At 48.0% G+C, this 19,312-nt stretch overlaps 1 protein-coding gene across 1 annotated transcript in view; it reads right to left on the bottom strand.

The window, feature by feature from the left end:
- CHRNA2 (cholinergic receptor nicotinic alpha 2 subunit) overlaps positions 1-19,312 on the bottom strand; it is a 214,861-nt gene that overhangs the window by 63,087 nt on the left and 132,462 nt on the right. Inside the window, exon 4 of the mRNA XM_073672921.1 lies at positions 2,700-2,744. Within this exon, the coding sequence (XP_073529022.1) occupies positions 2,700-2,744 (45 nt within the window). The remainder of the gene's footprint in view (positions 1-2,699; positions 2,745-19,312) is intronic.

Here is a 19,312-nt window from a genome sequence, read left to right as displayed (position 1 = left end):
CTATCTATCTAATCTATGTGTGATGCTCTATTCTTTCTGTTGTAAATTGTCGGGTACCGGTGAATGCCGCTGCTGAATTGCCGGCTTTTCATGTCATTCTACATTATTCTTAGTTGTTTTACTTCATGTAGAATTAACCTACAAGGAAAGAAAGGGTTTATTTTCATTCCGATATTTGTGTCCCATTGACTTGCATTGGTTTCCGGTATCGGAATCGGCGATATCCGATACTTTTTGGGTATCGGCCCGATCCAATCCGATCCGATATTTCCTGATATCGGAAGGTATCGCTCAACACTACTCAGGATATGAAGTGAGCTAGGGTTAGGTCTATGATTAGGACTAGGATTATGGCTAGGGTTTGGTCTATTACTATGATTAGGGCACAGGTTAAAGTGAGGACTAGTGGTAGGTCTATGATTAGGGCTAGGACTAGGGTGAGGTCTAAAGACCGGAGCATTTTCCATTTTTGCGTTTTAGTTTTTTGCTCCCCTTGTTCCCAGAGCCATAACTTTTTTATTTTTTGGTCAATATGGCCATGTGAGGGCTTATTTTTTGCGGGACAAGTTGTACTTTTGAACAACATTACTAGTTTTACCATATCGTGTACTGGAGAAGAGGAAAAAAATTCCAAGTGCGGTGAAAATGCAAAAAAAATGCAATTCTGCAGTTGTTTTTTGTTTGTTTTTTTCACCACTGGATGCTAAAACTGACCTGCCATCATTATTCTCCAGGTCATTACGAGCTCGTAGACTCCAAACATGTATAGGTTCTTTTTTATTTAAGTGGTGAAAAAAAATCCAAAGTTTGCTAAAAAAAAAAGGTGCCATTTTCCGTGAGCCGTAGCGTCTTCATTTTTCATGATCTGGGGCCGGGTGAGGTCTTATTTTTTGCGTGCCAGGCTGATGTTTTTATTGATACCATTTTGGGGTAGATCCGATGTTTTGATCGCCCGTTATTGCATTTTATTGCAATGTTGTGGCAACCAAAAAAAACAAAATTCTGGCGTTTAGAATTTTTTTCTCGTTACGCCGTTTACTGATCGGATTAATTCTTCTTTTATATTGATAGATCGGGCGATTATGAATGCGGCGATACCAAATATGTGTATGTAGGATTTTTTTTTTATTGTTTTTATTTTGAATGGGGCGAAAGGGGGCTGATTTAAACTTATATATATATATTTTTTTAAATATTTTTAAAAACATTTTTTTTTAGTTTTTGCTTGCTTCCATAGTCTCCATGGGAGACTAGAAGCAGCACTTGTCTGATCGGCTCTGCTGCATTCAGGCAATGATCAGATCGCCTGTATGTAGCAGATTTGCTCACTTGCTATGAGTGCCGACAACTGGGCCGCGCTCATAGCAATCTGGACATGACAACCACAGGGGTCTCCTGCAGACCCCAGGTTGTCGTGTCAACTCATCAGTGATCCGCGATCATGTCACGGGGTCACCGATGGGTGGGGCCATTGACGCGCTTCCAGTGCGGCGATGTTAAATGCCGCTGTCAGAGATTGACAGAACATTTAACTAGTTAACAGCCGTGGGTGGATCGCAATTCCACCCGCGGCTGTTGCGGGTATAAATAAATCAGCTGACATGTGCCCGGTTTAGTGCGGGCTCAGCGCCGGAGCCCGCGTTTAACAGGGGTTGATGACGTGGGACGTACTAATATGCCCCACGTCATTAAGAGGTTAAAATGGTTAGGGTTCACATTAAGGAGGACTAGGTTTAGATCTATGATTAGGACTAGGGTTAAGGCTAGCACTAAGGTAATGTCTATTACTATGGTTAGTACTTGGGTTAAAGTGAGGACTAGTATTAGATCTATGGTTAGGGCTAGGACTAGGGTAAGGTTTATTACTATGGTTAGGTTGAGTCAAAGATGAAGACTAGGGTTAGGTCTATGATTAGGACTAGGGTTAGGTCTATGATTAGGACTAGGGTTAGGTCTACGACTAGAGTTAGGTCTATTACTATGTTCATGTCTCTGGTTAAGGTCAGGACTAGGCTTAGGTCTTTAACTAGGGCTTGGACTAAGGTTAGGTCTATTACTGTGGTTAAGGCTCGAGTTAAGGTCAGGACTAGGCTTAGAACTGTGATTAGGGCTAGGATTAAGGTTGGGTTTATTACTATGGTAGTGCTCGGTTAAGGTGAGGACTGGGGTTAAAACTAGGAGTAGGGTTAGTGCTAGAAATGGGGTTAAGGTTAGGGCTAGGACTGAGTTTAGCGTGAGGACTGAGATTAGGGTTATAACTGTGGTTTGGAATAGTCCTAGTTTTAGGGATAGAATTAGGTTTAGGGCTAGCTTAATGAAATAGTTATATTAAGTTGAAAACACAAAAATAAAATACAACAATAAAAAGTTTGAAAACTCTCTCTAATATTAATATAGACGTGATAGAACATGCAGAAATATTTTTTATAGGGGAGAACAGCTAGCAAGAAAAAAATACACCAGTACCCCCATTGAAAATACTAAATAAAGACAAGACGCATAATATAAATCAGAAGGAAATATCCGTCATCAACAGCTTGCTGATGGCTTCCAACTACCAACTTACTCTCTTCTCAACCGGAAAGAGCATAATGAACTGGAAAAACTGGTGAAAATTAAAAGTGGATCTTGACTTTAAGTAAAAAAAAATCCCAATTTATACTTTTTTCCTCCAAAAAATATTTCTGCATGTGACTTACCTGCTTCAGCCACACGTTAGTCGTCATCATTTGGTTTTTCTCATCCTACAAAAGAAACAAAAATAAAGTCAGAGACTAAATATGTGACCAGAAATGGCAAACCAGACCCAACGAGGTTAAGGGGGTCCCTGTATGACCCATCTAGGTTATTCCATGGCCATGGGGTGTCCGGGGCTCCTTGGTCCATCGTATGAGTAGATGATGTTCTCCAGATGCAACACCATCAAAACTTTACCAGTCAGTGACGGAGAAAAATATAAGACGGACACGTAAGTGGACTCCACTGGGCACAAGCTCGAAATGACTCGCCTGCGAAATCGAGGATTCCCGCCAAAGATCTCATTACCTGGAGGGTCCGTCTGGCGCCATCAATAAAGAACAGAATCCAGAAGCCGCAGAGAAACATAAATATTTATGGACTTAAAATGAAAGAAAAACACCGTTCTGTTCAATATCTCCCAGTGATGATTTGTGATTCTGCTCCTCCCGAGCGTGCCGCCATCAGATTAATATCAGGTTATTATTTATTGGATCATTAATGTATATGGCGGCATTACCGGAGGACGGAGACTCGCTCTGGGGGAATTGGGAAGTAAGTGGCCTAGTAAAGCAGAGCCGATCGGATCCTACGTGTCTGGTGCGAATGATTATGTCAGTAATTGGCAGGTAGAAATAATACAAAGAGTAAAGAAACAGCGGGAACTATAGGGAGGAAATGCGGGATTATCGGATGGGGCGGTATATCCCATCCCTATATCTGCCGCATGGATCTGCGGAAGGCATAACATCATTTATCTGATTTACGTAAGTGCCAGCTATCGTATCGGACTGCGCCTGATAGATAATGAGTCTCTGCGGGAGGGAAGGAGACCAGGAATATATTTCTATCCCAAAGGTTCCATTATGATGTTTGTGCAGAAAACTCTGGAAATCACTTGCTTCACAGTGAAGATTTGATTTTTTTTAAATGGGCAGTACAGGTTTTAATTTATTTTTTTTCATCTTATATGTTTTTTAATTTATTTTTTATCCACTTTTGACCATTATAGACATAGCCCTATTCCTCACCTTAACCTTATCCCGAACCCTAGTATTAAATGAGAGAAGAAGAATGGAGCTGGGGGAGAGCACATTGCAGCCTCTGTTATCTCAGTTGATGCCTATGCAGAGCGCAGCAGTAGATTACAAACCCAGCTTGACTGCTGCACTCTGCATAGATGTCAAAGAAGCTCCTAGCTTGCCAGGTGGGCTCGCACTGCAACCCTACAAGATGAAGCAGCAGTGGGGAACAGGAGAAATTTCAGACCACCATACAATTTGGAATCCTCCCTCACGGACCTCCCATTTTACACCTGAACTCACCAGTATAGAAAATTTTGAGAAGCTACCAAACAACTTTAGACCATGACTAATGCATAATGTAATAGGTATCCACATATGGGTGGGTGAAGGGTAATAATCGGAGCACACTTCTTTTGTTCTTAGAGGCAATGGATTCTATTGTTCATGGCATCTACAGGGTTGATCAGACGAGATAAGAGATATCTCTGATCTCGGTCAATGTTGTAGGAGGCTGGTTGTAAATTACAGATATACTCCGGTGAATGTGTCCTCATATAGAGTGGAGGCTACTAAGCGGGCCCTCATACATAGTTGGGGCTACTAAAGGGGCCCTTATACATAGTGGGGGCTAGTAAAGGGGCCCTCATACAGAGTTGATGCTACTAAGGGGGCCCTCATACAGAGTAAAGGCTACTAAGATTAACTATAGATTAACTAAGATTAAAATTATACTGTGCATAGAGGTGAGCTGTCTGGGCATTATACTGTGTGTAGGAGAGCTATGGGCACATCATACTGTGCATAGGGGAGCTGAGGGATATCAAACTGTGTTTAGGGGAGCTGTGGGGGCATTATACCATGTATAGGAGAGCTGTTGTTATGATCGTGCTCACATACTCACATGGGTAACAGAGGAGGGAAAGAACTACCAAAGAGAGAAGCCTCACCTCTACCCAATTGGTCCCTGTTCAGACTAGAAAAAGCCCTAGACGCACAACTAAATACACCTCCTCAGATCTGGCTCCCTAAAAGTTTGTTAAGGGGTTTCTCGTACCTACTGAGGAACCAGAGGGGAGGCCACAACACAAATCCAACAAAGGTAGAGGTAAGCATGCAGGGAGACACAAGAACCCAGGGTGAGAAACTAAAAACACGTTTACAAAGGATAGACACCGATAAATAAGAAGAACAAAAAAACAGAATAAGTGAAACCTTTCAGATCCCCAAATGTGGAGAAGAAGGGAAAGATGCTAGAGAGGAAAACTTACAGATTTGCAGCAGGAAAAATCAACTGAGGCTTACAGGACAAGGTAAACCCCTAGCTGAGTAGCCGCAACTAAAAACACCAATCTATATGGAAGTATTGCCAGCAAGTGAGGTTAGTGAAAGGTAAACATATACAGCCCATGCCAAAATGTGATAGGATAGAGCCAAAAGGGAAAATGGAAAACATCTGGAGAGAAGCCAACCAAGAAAGGAACCAAGGCAAAAGAAACCATCAGCATTAGGACAGAGATGAAAAGGACTAGTCCGGAAATGTCAATCTCACTTTGACAAGTGACACATCCCTGAATTCTATGTTTCAGCCTGTATCTCCAGCTGTGTTCAGATTACATAGCAAAAACCTGCTGAAAGATTCGCTTTAACAAGATACTGCAGATGGTGCCTGACCCGCCTAGATTTGAGAACTCGCTCTACCTCATACGCCCAATAATCCTCCAAATCCACCTCAATTATGTCTTGAAGACGAGGTGTCCCTTCAAATCCTTTTAAAAGGGAAGAATGAAAAGAGTTATTGATCCTCCAAACCACAGGGAATTGCAATTTAACAATCACAGGATTCAAAACTTTAATAATCTTTTAAGCACCTACAAATTTAGGAGCAAACTTTCTGGATGCGACCGGAACGCAGGTCGAATGTGTATGAGGGATACAGCGCTGCTATGAATGACTCCGACCTCGTATAGTGGCAAATAACTTTCTTTATACTGGTCACACAAATGACAGGGTTAAACGATTCTAAAAAATATGTGTAATGCAGGTACCGGAATGCAACGCACAGAGACACAAGGCGAGAACAGTCAGAGATGATTGTAAACAGTTTTATACAACAGGTATACTGAAACAAGGGATTAGCAACAAGGGTAATGAACAGTGGTTTGAAATATCAGAAAAATACAAAATTTCTCAAAGTAAGGCGCAGTCTCTTAAAATAAGGCGCAGTCTCTTAAAGTAAGGTGATGCCCTCAAGCATGAGAGACACCACACAAGTTCTTTAACCGTGAATTTGGCCCTAGCGGGGGTTACCGGTTATTCCCGTTAGGCCGTGAGTCTCTTTCCGGATGAATTCAATTAAATCACGTTGTGCTACTTTAGCCCCAACCGTCCCCCTCCCAACCTGAGTACTTAAACCCAATTGTCCCCGGTACCGTGGGTGAGCAGTGGAAGTGACGGCCCTGCTCACGTATGCAGCTCCTCTCTGCTTGGCTGTTGGGGGCAGTCTCTTGAGCCTTGGATAGGGGGGTCCAGACCTCGTCTGTCGGCGGCCGACGTCGGGTTCCGCGAACTCACTCAGCACCGCGATCAGGTTCCTAGTATCCTCAGCAGGCACAGCACTCGGGTCACAACTGTAAGGGATCCGGAGCTCTTTTACCGGTGCCCGGCTGGAGCACCTCTCAGACCTCTGGATTTGGCCTGTCACGCGGGGTTTCTCAGGACGCAGGGAGCACGTCAGCTCCTCTCTGCTGCTTGGCGCCAAAGACCCCTCAGGTTTGGCGCGCTGGCCTCTTATCTCTCTCAACTCCTTCCTGGAAGTCACCTGATCGGGTCCAGCCTCTGAATCTGCCCTCCCTGCAACTTCCTTTGTATATTTTGGTTCCGCTTGACTGTCTCTGGCCAGTAGATGGCAGTCTCGCTCCATCCTTGAAACGTCATGTTGAAGTTCTTTTACAAGCTTTTTTGCTCGTTCTACATATGGAACACAACAGCCACTAACACAAAATACAAGTTATGCAGCCCGAGAGAGCTCAAGTGCCAATCTTGCGGGAATCAGCCAAACTACCCCTGGGCTATGCCGCTCCCACCCTTATTCAGTACAGGGCCTACCCAGGATGTTACCGCGGATGTGGCACGTGGTCCTCCCAGGAATATAACCTTACACCCCCCTCCCACACTAATACAATGGGATCTGGGTACCCTTGTTTTCCCCTTAGAGAACACTCATATATATATTTAACCAACGCGTTACCTATACAGTGTACAGTTTCTCTTCTTACAAGAGCAAAGAGAAATCTCTCAGACTTAATACATATACAAACAGTTAACAAACTAAACCTTTAACTAGACCCTGATCTCCGGCCACAGGGTTTGATCAGCTTCTCCTTCTCACCAAGCTCTTCAGCACATCCAGGTGTAAGCAGGAATTAGAATCAATCTCAGTCTCAAAGTGTAGTTCACAACAGGGCTCCTTTGTAGTATCTGTGGCACCCTGCTGTTCACAGGTACCACAGGACCCAGGGTGCATGGATGGACTTCTCCACAAGAGGCCCTCACTACATACAAACACCTCCACCCTTCCACCCCATACCACCAGAGGGAGCCCGTTAGGGATATATATATGGAGGGTGGAGCCAGGCAGTCTGTGAGAAGAGAGAGTCAGACAGAGTCAGAGAGTCTGAGAGCGTGCTGACGCTGAGAGCAGCGAAGATGCAGCACGTCTGCTGTTGAGTTCTGAGGGCCCCGAGTGTGGCCGACGGCAAAGAGGAGAGGAGAGAGGAGTTGAAGGGGCAGAGGAGCATCATAGGCTCACCCCGAGATACAAACCGGACACCGGGTCCGCGCCAACAGGGTCCTTTATACCCAGTAGGGATCACCGGCATACCAGGAGGACTACAAGTCCCTGGCCGACCTGAAGCTAGACCCATTACAGGACCAGGAACCACAAAGGCCCCGGCGACCAGGGACAGTGGTTGCCAGCAGAAGGTCCTACTACCGAGCGACAGACGAAGGAACAGCACGACACATAAGCTAGGCCCAGTTGCAGGCTGGCCAGGAGCATACAGAGAGGCAGACACGGACCAGGAGGCCTTATACCCGCTCACTGAGGAGAAGTCCGGAAGTGCACCCATCCTACTGAGTACCCTGGACCGTACCTGACATCCGCACCAGTAAAGGTATTGAAGTGAATCCCGTCTCTGTCAATTACTCCTGCTGCGCCATTCCGCTTGCACTACAAGTCCCAGCATCACCACCCACCAAACTCCACACTGCCCCAGGGGCCCGCTCCACCTGTGGGGAGCAGAAACACCTCAGCTGCCATCCCATCACCCCCCTGAGGTCTGCAGCAGCGCTGGTAAACCTTACCAGGTACCACAGGTGGCGTCACAAACTATTTACTTTATTTTTATTTTCTATCCAAGTTACAATCCCCTTTTTGGTTGACCGCCCTGGGCCATGGACCGGGCCAGCCACTGTGACATATCCCCCACCAGCATCCATAGGCCCGGCTGCCGAGTACCCCATTGCCCCGGGGGCGCGTCAACTTCTGGCGTCACAAATAGGATTTCGTGCCCGTTGCCACCGGGTACTGTGCGCTTTAAAAGACTGTAACACATACCGTGGTGAAGTTTTCCCGCCAATTGCCGCTGTTTCCCGCCATTGTCCGCCATTTTCGAGTCGCCGCGCGGGAAGAAGAGCGGCGTAACCGGGGGAATCGGAGAGGCGTGACTGCTGGAAGCGCGCGAAGCTCAAGCACCGCCTCGCGGTCTGACGCAGCACCAGGAAGCGTCAGGTCCTGGAAGGAGACCGTCGTCTGCGGAGCTGCGGCCTACCCGATTAAAGAAGCAGGAGGTAGGCTATGGTTCACTAGGGGGGCGCAACCATGGCCGACGACCAGCAAGACGCCAGAGCTCCGGTTAACACTCCTGATGCTCAACTTGCGCCTGGCGCTGCACAGGCCAGAGTGGCCGCCCCACCAGCAGGGGTCATGACTCCGTTGATACCCATGGCACTGCCTTATATCCCTGGAGCGAAATGGCTTCCCCAGTATGATGGCAAACCAGACACCCTGTCTGGGTTCAAGAGAAAAATATGCGGTTTACTGGACATGTATTCTATGACTGGTAAGCAGAGAGCCGCTGTTGTGCTGGGACAATTGACTGTTGCCGCAGAGCGGGAAATTGAAACCTGGCCAGCCGCAGACCAGGAATCAGTATCCATTATCTTTAAGAGACTGCAAACTGTCTTTGAAAACCGCACTGAGACAGATCTCCGGATGAGGTTCTACCACTGTGCCCAGAAACCTGAGGACAGTATCCGGAACTATGCCTGGCACTTACAGGAAGCCCTGCGGGCCCTGAAACAGGTTAGTCCAGCCAGCATACAAGATGAGAATAAAATGCTGACAGAACAATTCATCCGGGAGTTGAGGTCCCAGGAGGAGAGCAGAACTGTACGGTGGTGGGCTTTAGATCATCCAGACGCCACCTTTGACACCCTGAAGGACATGGCTATTAAGGGCCTTCAGCCCCTGGAAACATCAGGGACTGCTATCCAGCGTTACCAGGGTGGGGCCACCCCAGTGGCCGCAGCACCCACTGCTCCTTCATTAACGGCTGAAACAAAAATGCGAACAGTGCCTCCTAGCGAGCAGGACAGCCTGCACTCTGAAGTGCGTCAGCTAAGTAAAACCCTGGCCACTGTCCTGAGCACCCTGCAGCTACAGACGGGGCCTGAGCCGGAAGGAAGGATCCTACTCGCCGACAGTCCTGAGGATGTCCCCTGGATGAGGAGAAGAAGGAGGACGACACCACCCCATAGGAGGACGACACCACCCCGTAGGAGGACAACGCCACCCCGTGGGAGGACCAACGACCAACGTCGCCCTCCAGGAGACTTCATCTGCTACCGCTGCCACAAGGCAGGCCACACCGCGCGGAACTGTCCTTTAAACGGGCAAACCAGGCCCATCAAGCTGATACCACCGGTTCGTAGGAGGAAGGCCTTTCCTGTCCATCGTGCTGGACGGTATAGCAACACCTGCATTACTGGATACCGGCTCACAGGTAACCATCATACCTGATGTCCTCTACAAAAGGAACTGGTCCATAGATGAACTCCATCCGCCAGCCCCGAACCTCTCTGTGTATGCCTCTAACTGCCTTCCTCTTAACCTAGTAGGGGTTAAGGACGTGACAGTGAGGGTGGGGAGAGCGGAACTAAAGGACCAAAGGCTGATTGTAGTGGAGTCTAAGCCTGGTGATACAGACTTGTATATGATACTTGGTACAAATATTATTGGTAACTGTTTGGGAGAAGTGTTGTTCTTATTCCAACAGATTGCTGACACTGCCAAACCAGGGCAGAGGAAGGTGCTCCAGAGAGAGATTCGAGCCCTCCTGTACCAGCAACAGGTAAAATTAACAGGTGGTGAGATTGGTATTGTACGGGTGACAGACCCGATACCCTTTGTGATTCCCCCAATGAGTGAGATGCTGATTTGGTGTAGGGCAGCAATAGGTCTCAAGGGACAGAACTACCAGGCGGTAGTGGAGCCCATTAGCTCAGAGCACAGACCTACACTCCTAACTGCAAGAGGGGTAGTTGACGTACGCAATGGGAGGGTGCCTGTACGACTCCTAAATTGTGGGGAGAAGGAAGTTAAATTGCCACGATACGCCACTGTTGCTAGATTGTATACTGTGAATGATGATGCCATACACACAGTGGAATCCTTGACCCCACCAGATGCAGTGGAGGACAATGACTCCGAAGCTCAGCTGGAGGATTGGTGTCAACAGCTCCATGTTGGGACTGATGCCACTCCTGTCCATCAGAAATACAGTGTTTACAGAGTGGTTCAGGAATATGAACAAGTGTTTAGTAAACACCCACTTGACTTTGGAAGGGTTAAAGGGGTACAACACCACATACCCACTGGTAACCATCCACCCATTAAGGAGCGTTACCGAACCATACCACCAGCACATTATCAGAAAGCCAAGGAAATGTTACATGACATGAAAAAGGCAGGGGTAGTAAGGGATAGCTGTAGCCCTTGGGCAGCTCCCCTGGTCCTGGTCAGGAAAAAGGACGGTAGCATGAGGATGTATGTAGATTATAGACAGATTAATCGCATAACACATAAAGATGCATACCGTTTGCCCCATATAGAGGAATCCCTGGCTGCACTAAAATCTGCCAATTACTTCTCTACACTGGATCTCACTAGCAGGTACTGGCAAGTCTCTGTTGCTGAGGAAGACCGGGAGAAAACGGCCTTCACCAACCTGATGGGACTGTGCGAGTTCAACAGTATGCCGTTTGGACTCTGCAATGCACCGGGAACGTTCCAGAGGCTGATGGAGTGTTGCTTGGGACACCGGAACTTCGAGACAGTGCTGCTGTACCTGGATGACGTTATCGTGTACTCGAGGACATATGAGGACCATCTGAAGCACCTGGCGGTGGTATTTGAAGCATTGTCCCGTTATGGGATGAAACTAAAGCCTTATAAATGCCACTTGCTGAAGCAGAAGGTTCAGTACCTTGGGCACGTAGTCAGCTCGGAGGGAGTAGCACCAGACCCGGAGAAGGTCACTGTCCTCTAGAAGTGGCCTGAACCAAGAAGCATCAAAGAGGTATGGCAATTCCTGGGACTGGTCGGGTACTACAGGAGGTTCATAAAGGACTATACCAAAAAGGTAGCACCTCTACAAGACCTCCTGGTAGGACAGTCCAAAAGAGGAAAGAGTCCCCCATTCCAGTGGGGCAAAGAACAGGCTGAATCCTTTGCAGTAATGAAGGAAATCCTGACTGGTGAAGAAATCCTGGCTTACCCTGACTACAGCCAGCCTTTCCTGCTGTACACCGACGCCAGCAACGAGGGACAGGGAGCTGTGTTGTCCCAGAAACAAAATGGAAGAGAGAAGGTAATTGTGTATGCCAGCAGAAAGCTACGCCCTACCGAGAGGAACCGAACCGGACACCGAGGAAGAAGTGGATGATTTAGAGGAAGTTGAATTACCTGCTTTCCACCGAAGCGGAGTGGTCCATGAGCAACACGTCACCAGAAGACATCAGGGAAGGACGCTGAATCCTTTACCCCACCACAGTTGGAAGGAGACCCAGGACAGTGACCTGGTTGTCAGCCTTATCAAAAGACTGATCACCCAGGAAGGTTCCCACCTGGAGAAGGATGCTCCTCCACAAGCCAAGCAACTGTGGAACGAAAGAAGCTGGCTGTTCATCTATAGAGAGAAGCTGTGCAGAAGATATGTCAACCCCAAGACCCATGAAATGGTGTGGCAGATTGTTGTACCCAGGACAGATATCCAGATGGTGTTGGAAGCCTACCACGATCAAGCAGGTCACTTAGGCTGGAAGAAGCTGGAAACCCTGCTGAAGGACCGGTTCTACTGGGTTGGAATACGGAGCTCCATAGAGAGGTGGTGCCGGAATTGTGGGCCCTGTAGCCTCAGAAGAAAAGACTACGGCAGCCAGAAAGCACCCTTGCAGTCCATCAAGACAACCCAGCCCCTGGAGATCGTCGCTCTGGATCACGTCAAGCTGTCACCCAGCAGGTCAGGCTACTCCTATGCCCTGACCATGGTGGATCACTATTCCCAGTTCCTGGTGGTAGCCCCTGTCAAGGACCTGACATCAGAGACTGCAGCAAGAACGTTCCAAGCATACTTCTGCAGGCCCCATGGATACCCGGACAAAGTGCTGATGGATCAAGGCCCTGCCTTTGAAGCCGAGCTGTTTAAAGAATTCTGCCACCTGTACGGATGCAAGACGATCCAGACTACGCCGTATCACCCTCAGACCAATGGTTTGTGTGATAAAATGAACAACATCGTCATAGACCTGCTGAAAACCTTACCATTGGAAGAAAGAAATCAGTGGCCAGACAAACTACCTGACCTGGTAGATCTGTACAATCACATACCTGTGAGTTCTACAAATTGTACCCCAGCATACCTCATGAGAGCAAGACCTGGGAAATAGCCCATGGACCTGGAACTCGGAGTGGTAGAACCGGAAGCAGATATGTCCACTGAAGACTGGGACACAAATCGACAAGAGCAGTACAGGAGAGTACAGGCCTGTGTCGAAGACAGTCTGAACTGCGTAAGGGAGAGGCAGGAAGAACTGTACAATAAACATGCACCAGCAGAACCCTTGGCATCTGAAGAGATAGTGCTAAAGCGGAAGAGAAGAGGTCACAAGCTCGAGGACCAGTGGGAAAGAGAGCCCTACACTGTGCTGAACTTCAGATTTGACAACAGTAAAACCTGCCTGATCAGTAAAGATAGAGGTAAAACGACCGTAACAGTCTCAAGAGACCATCTGAAAGTGTGCCCAGGTCTACTGAAGACAACGGAAGAAGAAGTACCTCCTATAGCACCAGAAGAAACCAAGGACGACGAGCTTCACACAGTTCTAGGAGATTTCCCTGCGGACTGGCCTCAACTTGATGGAGCAGTGTTTATACCCGTAATACACTTCTATCAGCCACAAGAAGAACCTGTGAGCGCCCCGGAAGAGTCTGCTCAGGAACAGGAAGAGTCCCCAGTAAGAGGAGGATCACCCGTTGAGACAGAGCCTGAAGGCCCAGTGGACAGTGCACTTGCCAGTCCTATAGAGAGATTAAGACAGTTCTATAATCTACCAGAACGTACACCTGCTAGATTAACAGAGGGCATGCATAGACACTAGTGACACCCCAGTGCTACGAAGGTCCACACGCAGCACACAAAGACAAATCCCTGCCAGGTTTAGGGAATAAGCACGAAGTGTCTACCATGTAAATAGCTACCCAGTTGGGTATTGCCCATTGTTTGCTATATAAACTGTCAATAATATGTGTGCATTTAGTTACCCGTCAGGGTACAAACACTTGTAGGCGGAGGACTGTGAGCAGCCAAAAACTGTTCTTGTATATAGTTTGCACTTATCAAAGTGCTCCCTTAAATGACCACAGAACAAAAACCCGTTTGGCGTGGCCGAAGACGTGATCCAGCACCTGGATCACTTATGCCCTGTAGCCACGCCCAGGGCCTACATTGAGGGTTTTCAGGCGGGTCCCTCATGTTACTCTGTTACATTTTCATCGGTGAAATGGACGCCTGGTTACGGGACATACTGTAACTTTATTATTGTTATTGTAATAATTATTGTTATTGTTGTAACCTATTTAAAAAAATGCTTCAGTCCAGGAGTACTGAATTGTACTAGGGGGGAATGTGGCACCCTGCTGTTCACAGGTACCACAGGACCCAGGGTGCATGGATGGACTTCTCCACAAGAGGCCCTCACTACATACAAACACCTCCACCCTTCCACCTCATACCACCAGAGGGAGCCCGTTAGGGATATATATATGGAGGGTGGAGCCAGGCAGTCTGTGAGAAGAGAGAGTCAGACAGAGTCAGAGAGTCTGAGAGCATGCTGATGCTGAGAGCAGCGAAGACGCAGCACGTCTGCTGCTGAGTTCTGAGGGCCCCGAGTGTGGCCGACGGCAAAGAGGAGAGGAGAGAGGAGTTGAAGGGGCAGAGGAGCATCATAGGCTCACCCCGAGATACAAACCGGACACCGGGTCCGCGCCAACAGGGTCCTTTATACCCAGTAGGGATCACCGGCATACCAGGAGGACTACAAGTCCCTGGCCGACCTGAAGCTAGACCCATTACAGGACCAGGAACCACAAAGGCCCCGGCGACCAGGGACAGTGGTTGCCAGCAGAAGGTCCTACTACCGAGCGACAGGTGAAGGAACAGCACGACACATAAGCTAGGCCCAGTTGCAGGCTGGCCAGGAGCATACAGAGAGGCAGACACGGACCAGGAGGCCTTATACCCGCTCACTGGGGAGAAGTCCAGAAGTGCACCCATCCTACTGAGTACCCTGGACCGTACCTGACATCCGCACCAGTAAAGGTATTGAAGCAAATCCCCTGTCTCTGTCAATTACTCCTGCTGCGCCATTCCGCTTGCACTACAAGTCCCAGCATCACCACCCACCAAACTCCACAATGCCCCGGGGGTCTGCTCCACCTGTGGGGAGCGGAAACACCTCAGCTGCCATCCCATCACCCCCCGGAGGTCTGTAGAAGCACTGATAAACCTTACCAGGTACCACAGGTGGCGTCACAAACTATTTACTCTATTTTTATTTTCTATCCAAGTTACAATCCCCTTTTTGGTTGACTGCCCTGGGCCACGGGCCGGGCCAGCCACTGTGACATATCCCCCACCAGCATCCATAGGCCCGGCTGCCGAGTACCCCATTGCGGCGGGGGCGCGTCATATCCACGTGCACAGTCTTAGTATACCAGATCCTTCACAATCTCTGGATCAAGCCTGATCAGTCCATCAGCAGTGATATACACCAGGCAGTTCTCAGCACTACTGGAATCACTAACTAGCTTTCCATAACTGACTACACAGTTGGTGACCGGTCACATATCTCAGTTACTCACAAGGCACAGCTTCTTCTTGGACACACCATCTGGCTGCAGTCTGTACAAGCTCCCAAACGTCACTGAGCATCAGACGCATCTCGTCTCCTCAGAGGACTTCCTGGATCTCTGTGTTTCCTGGGCTTTTTTACAGATCCCTGGGCTTTTTCTTTACTTGTTTCTTGCTGACCCCTAATGGCCGGACTAAGTCATTGCAGGAGAAATTTAGACTGTCAGTAATATGAACTCATTACTAGAAAGACAAGTCAACATGTTACAGGCAAGAGATAAACTGCTGGGGCCTGACAAGAGGCTTTAGCCCTGGCACAGACTGTGCATTTGCAGACATACTCTTTAATATCCTTCCGACCATTCTGCTCCCGGATGTCCAGCCAAAATGTAATCATACACTTCATTAAGGAGATCTAAGCATAAAGAGCGTGGTGCATAAAGTTTGTTTATGGGCAAACCTTCCAGCACACTGTCCTGTGCATCCTGAATGCAATGCCTGAGATCTATCCCCAATGCACCAACCACTACCTCCTCACTAAGAATCTTGACTGGATTTTGGTCCCTCAATTCTCGGATAAAGCTATGAGACAAAGCGTTAGCCTTTACATTCTTAGATCCAGGAAGATAAGTCACAGTAAAATCAAACCAAGCAAAAAGAAAGGGCCCGCCGAGCCTGTCTGGTGTTTAGGCACTTAGCAACATCAATATACAAGTTCTTATGATTGGTAATGACCGTCACCTCATGTCTTGCCCCCTCCAACCAATGTCTCCATTTCTCAAAGGCTCTTTTAACCACTGGAAGCTCTCGGGCACCTATATCATTAGTAAACTCTGCTTGAGAGAACTTCTGGGAGTAAAAAGCACAAGGATGTGGGTACCCATTCTTTTTCATGAAGGAATAGTCCTCCATCCCAACAGCATAAGCGTCTACCTGGACAAAGAATGGCAGCTCGACTTCGTGTTGACTGAGAACCGGAGCCTGAGAGAAAGCTGTCTTGAGAGCAGAAAAAGCATTTACCGCATCGTCTGGCCAGGAAGAAAAGTCTGTTCCCTTCTTGGTCATGTCAGTTAAAGGCTTGGCTATGACTGAAAAGGTCTTAATGAACTTCCGATACAAATTTTCACAGCCCAGAAATCTCTGCAACGCTTTTAGGTTACTCGGTAGAACCCAATCTAGGACCGCTTGCACTTTAATGGGGTCCATCCGAAACCCCGATGCAGAAACCAAATGCCCTAAAAACTGGACCTGCTGTACTTCAAATTGACATTTTCCAGTTTAGCAAATAAATGGTTGTCTCGTAAAATCTGGAGAACCTGTCGGAGAATGCTCATGGTGCTCCTCCTAAGTACTTGAGTAAATCAATATGTCATCCAGATAAATTAACACAAATCTAACCACCAGAGAGAGAAAAATATAATTTATGTAATTTTGGAAGACCGGCGGAGCATTGGTTAACCCGAACGGCATAACCAAATTTTCAAAATGACCTTCAGGTTATATGCCCCTCTTAAGTCAAGTTTGGAAAACCATTTAGCTCCAGATAATTGGACAAACAGGTTTGGTATAAGGGGCAAATGATAAGGATTGTGAACCATGAATCACTCTAAACTCCAAGCACGGACGCAACCCTCCATCCACGGCAACTGGAGCGGTGGATGGTTGTATATGACCCTTAGCCAGACTCTTGAATATATTCTTTTAAAGCCTCCTTCTCTGCAAGGGAAAGGTTAAACAAACATTATTTCGGCATTTTCGCTCCTGGTGTGAAGTCAATAACACAATCATATGATCTATGCAGTGGAAGAACATCACACAAAACATCAAAAACATCACCGAAGTCCTGAATGGATTCTGGAAGGCGAGTCCTCACAAAAGCCAAAGATCTCGACAGACATCCAAAAAAAACAAGAGTCACCCCATGACTTAATCTCTTGAGTCTCCCAGTTTATAACAGGATTGTGCTTAATTAACCATGGTAGGCCCAATACTAACTTTGGCGGTAAAGAAGGTAAAAAACCATGAATGAAATGGATTCAATATGTAACACTCCTACCTTCATATATACAATTTCAACCTTCAAAGTAACGTGGCTTCGTGAAAGAGGAGAGTTATCAATTGCCGAAACTTGAATGGGAAGACCAAGAGTAGAGTCTCTATCTCTCAGGCATCTGTCTAAATGAACAGCAAGTGTCATAGCTTCCTCCAGCCAGGAACTGTAGACCAACATTTTCTTAATTTGATCTGAAAGTCCCTGGCCGAAACTGACTCCGAAGAGTGGGGTCATTCTAGGAGGTCTCTACTGCCCAGCGTCTAAACTCTGAGAAGTCGTCCTCAACTCTACGATCTCCCTGAACCAATAGACGGATCTTGCCTTCAGCCACAACGACTTTGTTAGAGTCGTCATACATGAGGCCAGGAGCCAAGAAAAATGACTCAACAGCGGACTACACCAGGGAATCTTCAGGCAAAGAAAATGCCCAAGCATGTGGATCTCCCACCAAGTAAAAACAAAATGATGTCTACTTGCTGACTCGCGGACCCAGAGGATAGAGGACATAGGGGAAAACATAACTTACATGGGGCAAAAAAGATAGAAAACTTACTTCTGTCCCCATCAAAGAAATACGGCAATTTTACACCAGAACCTGGTGTGAGTGCTACCTCGGCACCCCCTGCAGCATTACCCTGCACCTTCTCCTGCAGAGCATCTCGCCCAGCTCTACTATACACAGATAATACAGTATATCTCCTTCTCTTTGGTTATTTTCCAGCCGCCGATGAAGGTCAGCGTTGATATCCGGTAATGTTCAATAGTCCCCACTTTTTCTATTTCCTTAACCATATGAGGCAGCAGCGGCTCAGGCCGGTAATTGATAGATTACATGTGTATTGAGCTGTATTATGTTAATGACAGAAAATTCACAGATTCAGCACTTAAATGATTTGCAGCGGAGGCACTTAAAGGCACGGCGTCGCCATTAATTTAAGGCTGGGGTTGATGAAATGTATGAGTAATAAGATGGTGGAGGTCAGGGTGATAAGCACAGGTCTCCATTAATAGAAGTATTGGAAACAGGAAAGTTGGATAAATCATCTGGTTAGATCTATAAGGCTGCTGTATTTAGGGGAAATGTATTGGCCCTTTATGTAGTTAGATATTTTCAGTGGGTTATAGAGCATGGGGCTTCAGCAGATGAGAGGTGACAGCTCCGGTGGTGGTGAGGTGACAGCTCCAGTGGTGGAGAGGTGACAGCTCTGATGGTGGAGAGGTGACAGCTCCGGTGGTGGAGAGGTGACAGCCCCGGTGGTGGTGAGGTGACAGCTCCGGTGGTGGTGAGGTGACAGCTCTGGTGGTGGAGAGGTGACAGCTCTGATGGTGGAGAGGTGACAGCTCCGGTGGTGGAGAGGTGACAGCTCCGGTGGTGGTGAGGTGACAGCTCCAGTGGTGGAGAGGTGACAGCTCTGATGGTGGAGAGGTGACAGCTCCGGTGGTGGAGAGGTGACAGCCCCGGTGGTGGTGAGGTGACAGCTCCGGTGGTGGTGAGGTGACAGCTCTGGTGGTGGTGAGGTGACAGCTCCGGTGGTGGAGAGGTGACAGCTCCGGTGGTAGTGAGGTGACAGCTCCGGTGGTGGAGAGGTGATAGCTCTGGTGGTGGAGAGGTGACAGCTCTGGTGGTAGTGAGGTGACAGCTCCGGTGGTGGTGATGTGACAGCTCCGGTGGTGGAGAGGTGACAGCTCTGGTGGTAGTGAGGTGACTGCTCCGGTGGTGGAGAGGTGATAGCTCTGGTGGTGGAGAGGTGACAGCTCTGGTGGTAGTGAGGTGACAGCTCCGGTGGTGGTGAGGTGACAGCTCCGGTGGTGGTGAGGTGACAGCTCTGGTGGTGGTGAGGTGACAGCTCCAGCAATGGTGAGGTGACAGCTCTGGTGGTGGAGATGTGACAACTCCGGTGGTGGTGAAACGGTGACAGCTCCGGTGGTGGTGAGGTGACAGCTCCGGTGGTGGAGAGGTGACAGCTCTGGTGGTGGAGAGGTGACAGCTCCGGTGGTGGAGAGGTGACAGCTCTGGTGGTAGTGAGGTG

The sequence above is a fragment of the Phyllobates terribilis genome, unplaced genomic scaffold, assembly GCF_046119375.1.
Source record: "Phyllobates terribilis strain yellow unplaced genomic scaffold, ASM4611937v1 Scaffold_3__8_contigs__length_932513732, whole genome shotgun sequence".
Lineage (NCBI taxonomy): Eukaryota > Metazoa > Chordata > Amphibia > Anura > Dendrobatidae > Phyllobates > Phyllobates terribilis.
The sequence above is the reverse complement of the archived record's forward strand: the minus strand, read 5'-3'. Positions and strand labels throughout refer to the sequence as shown.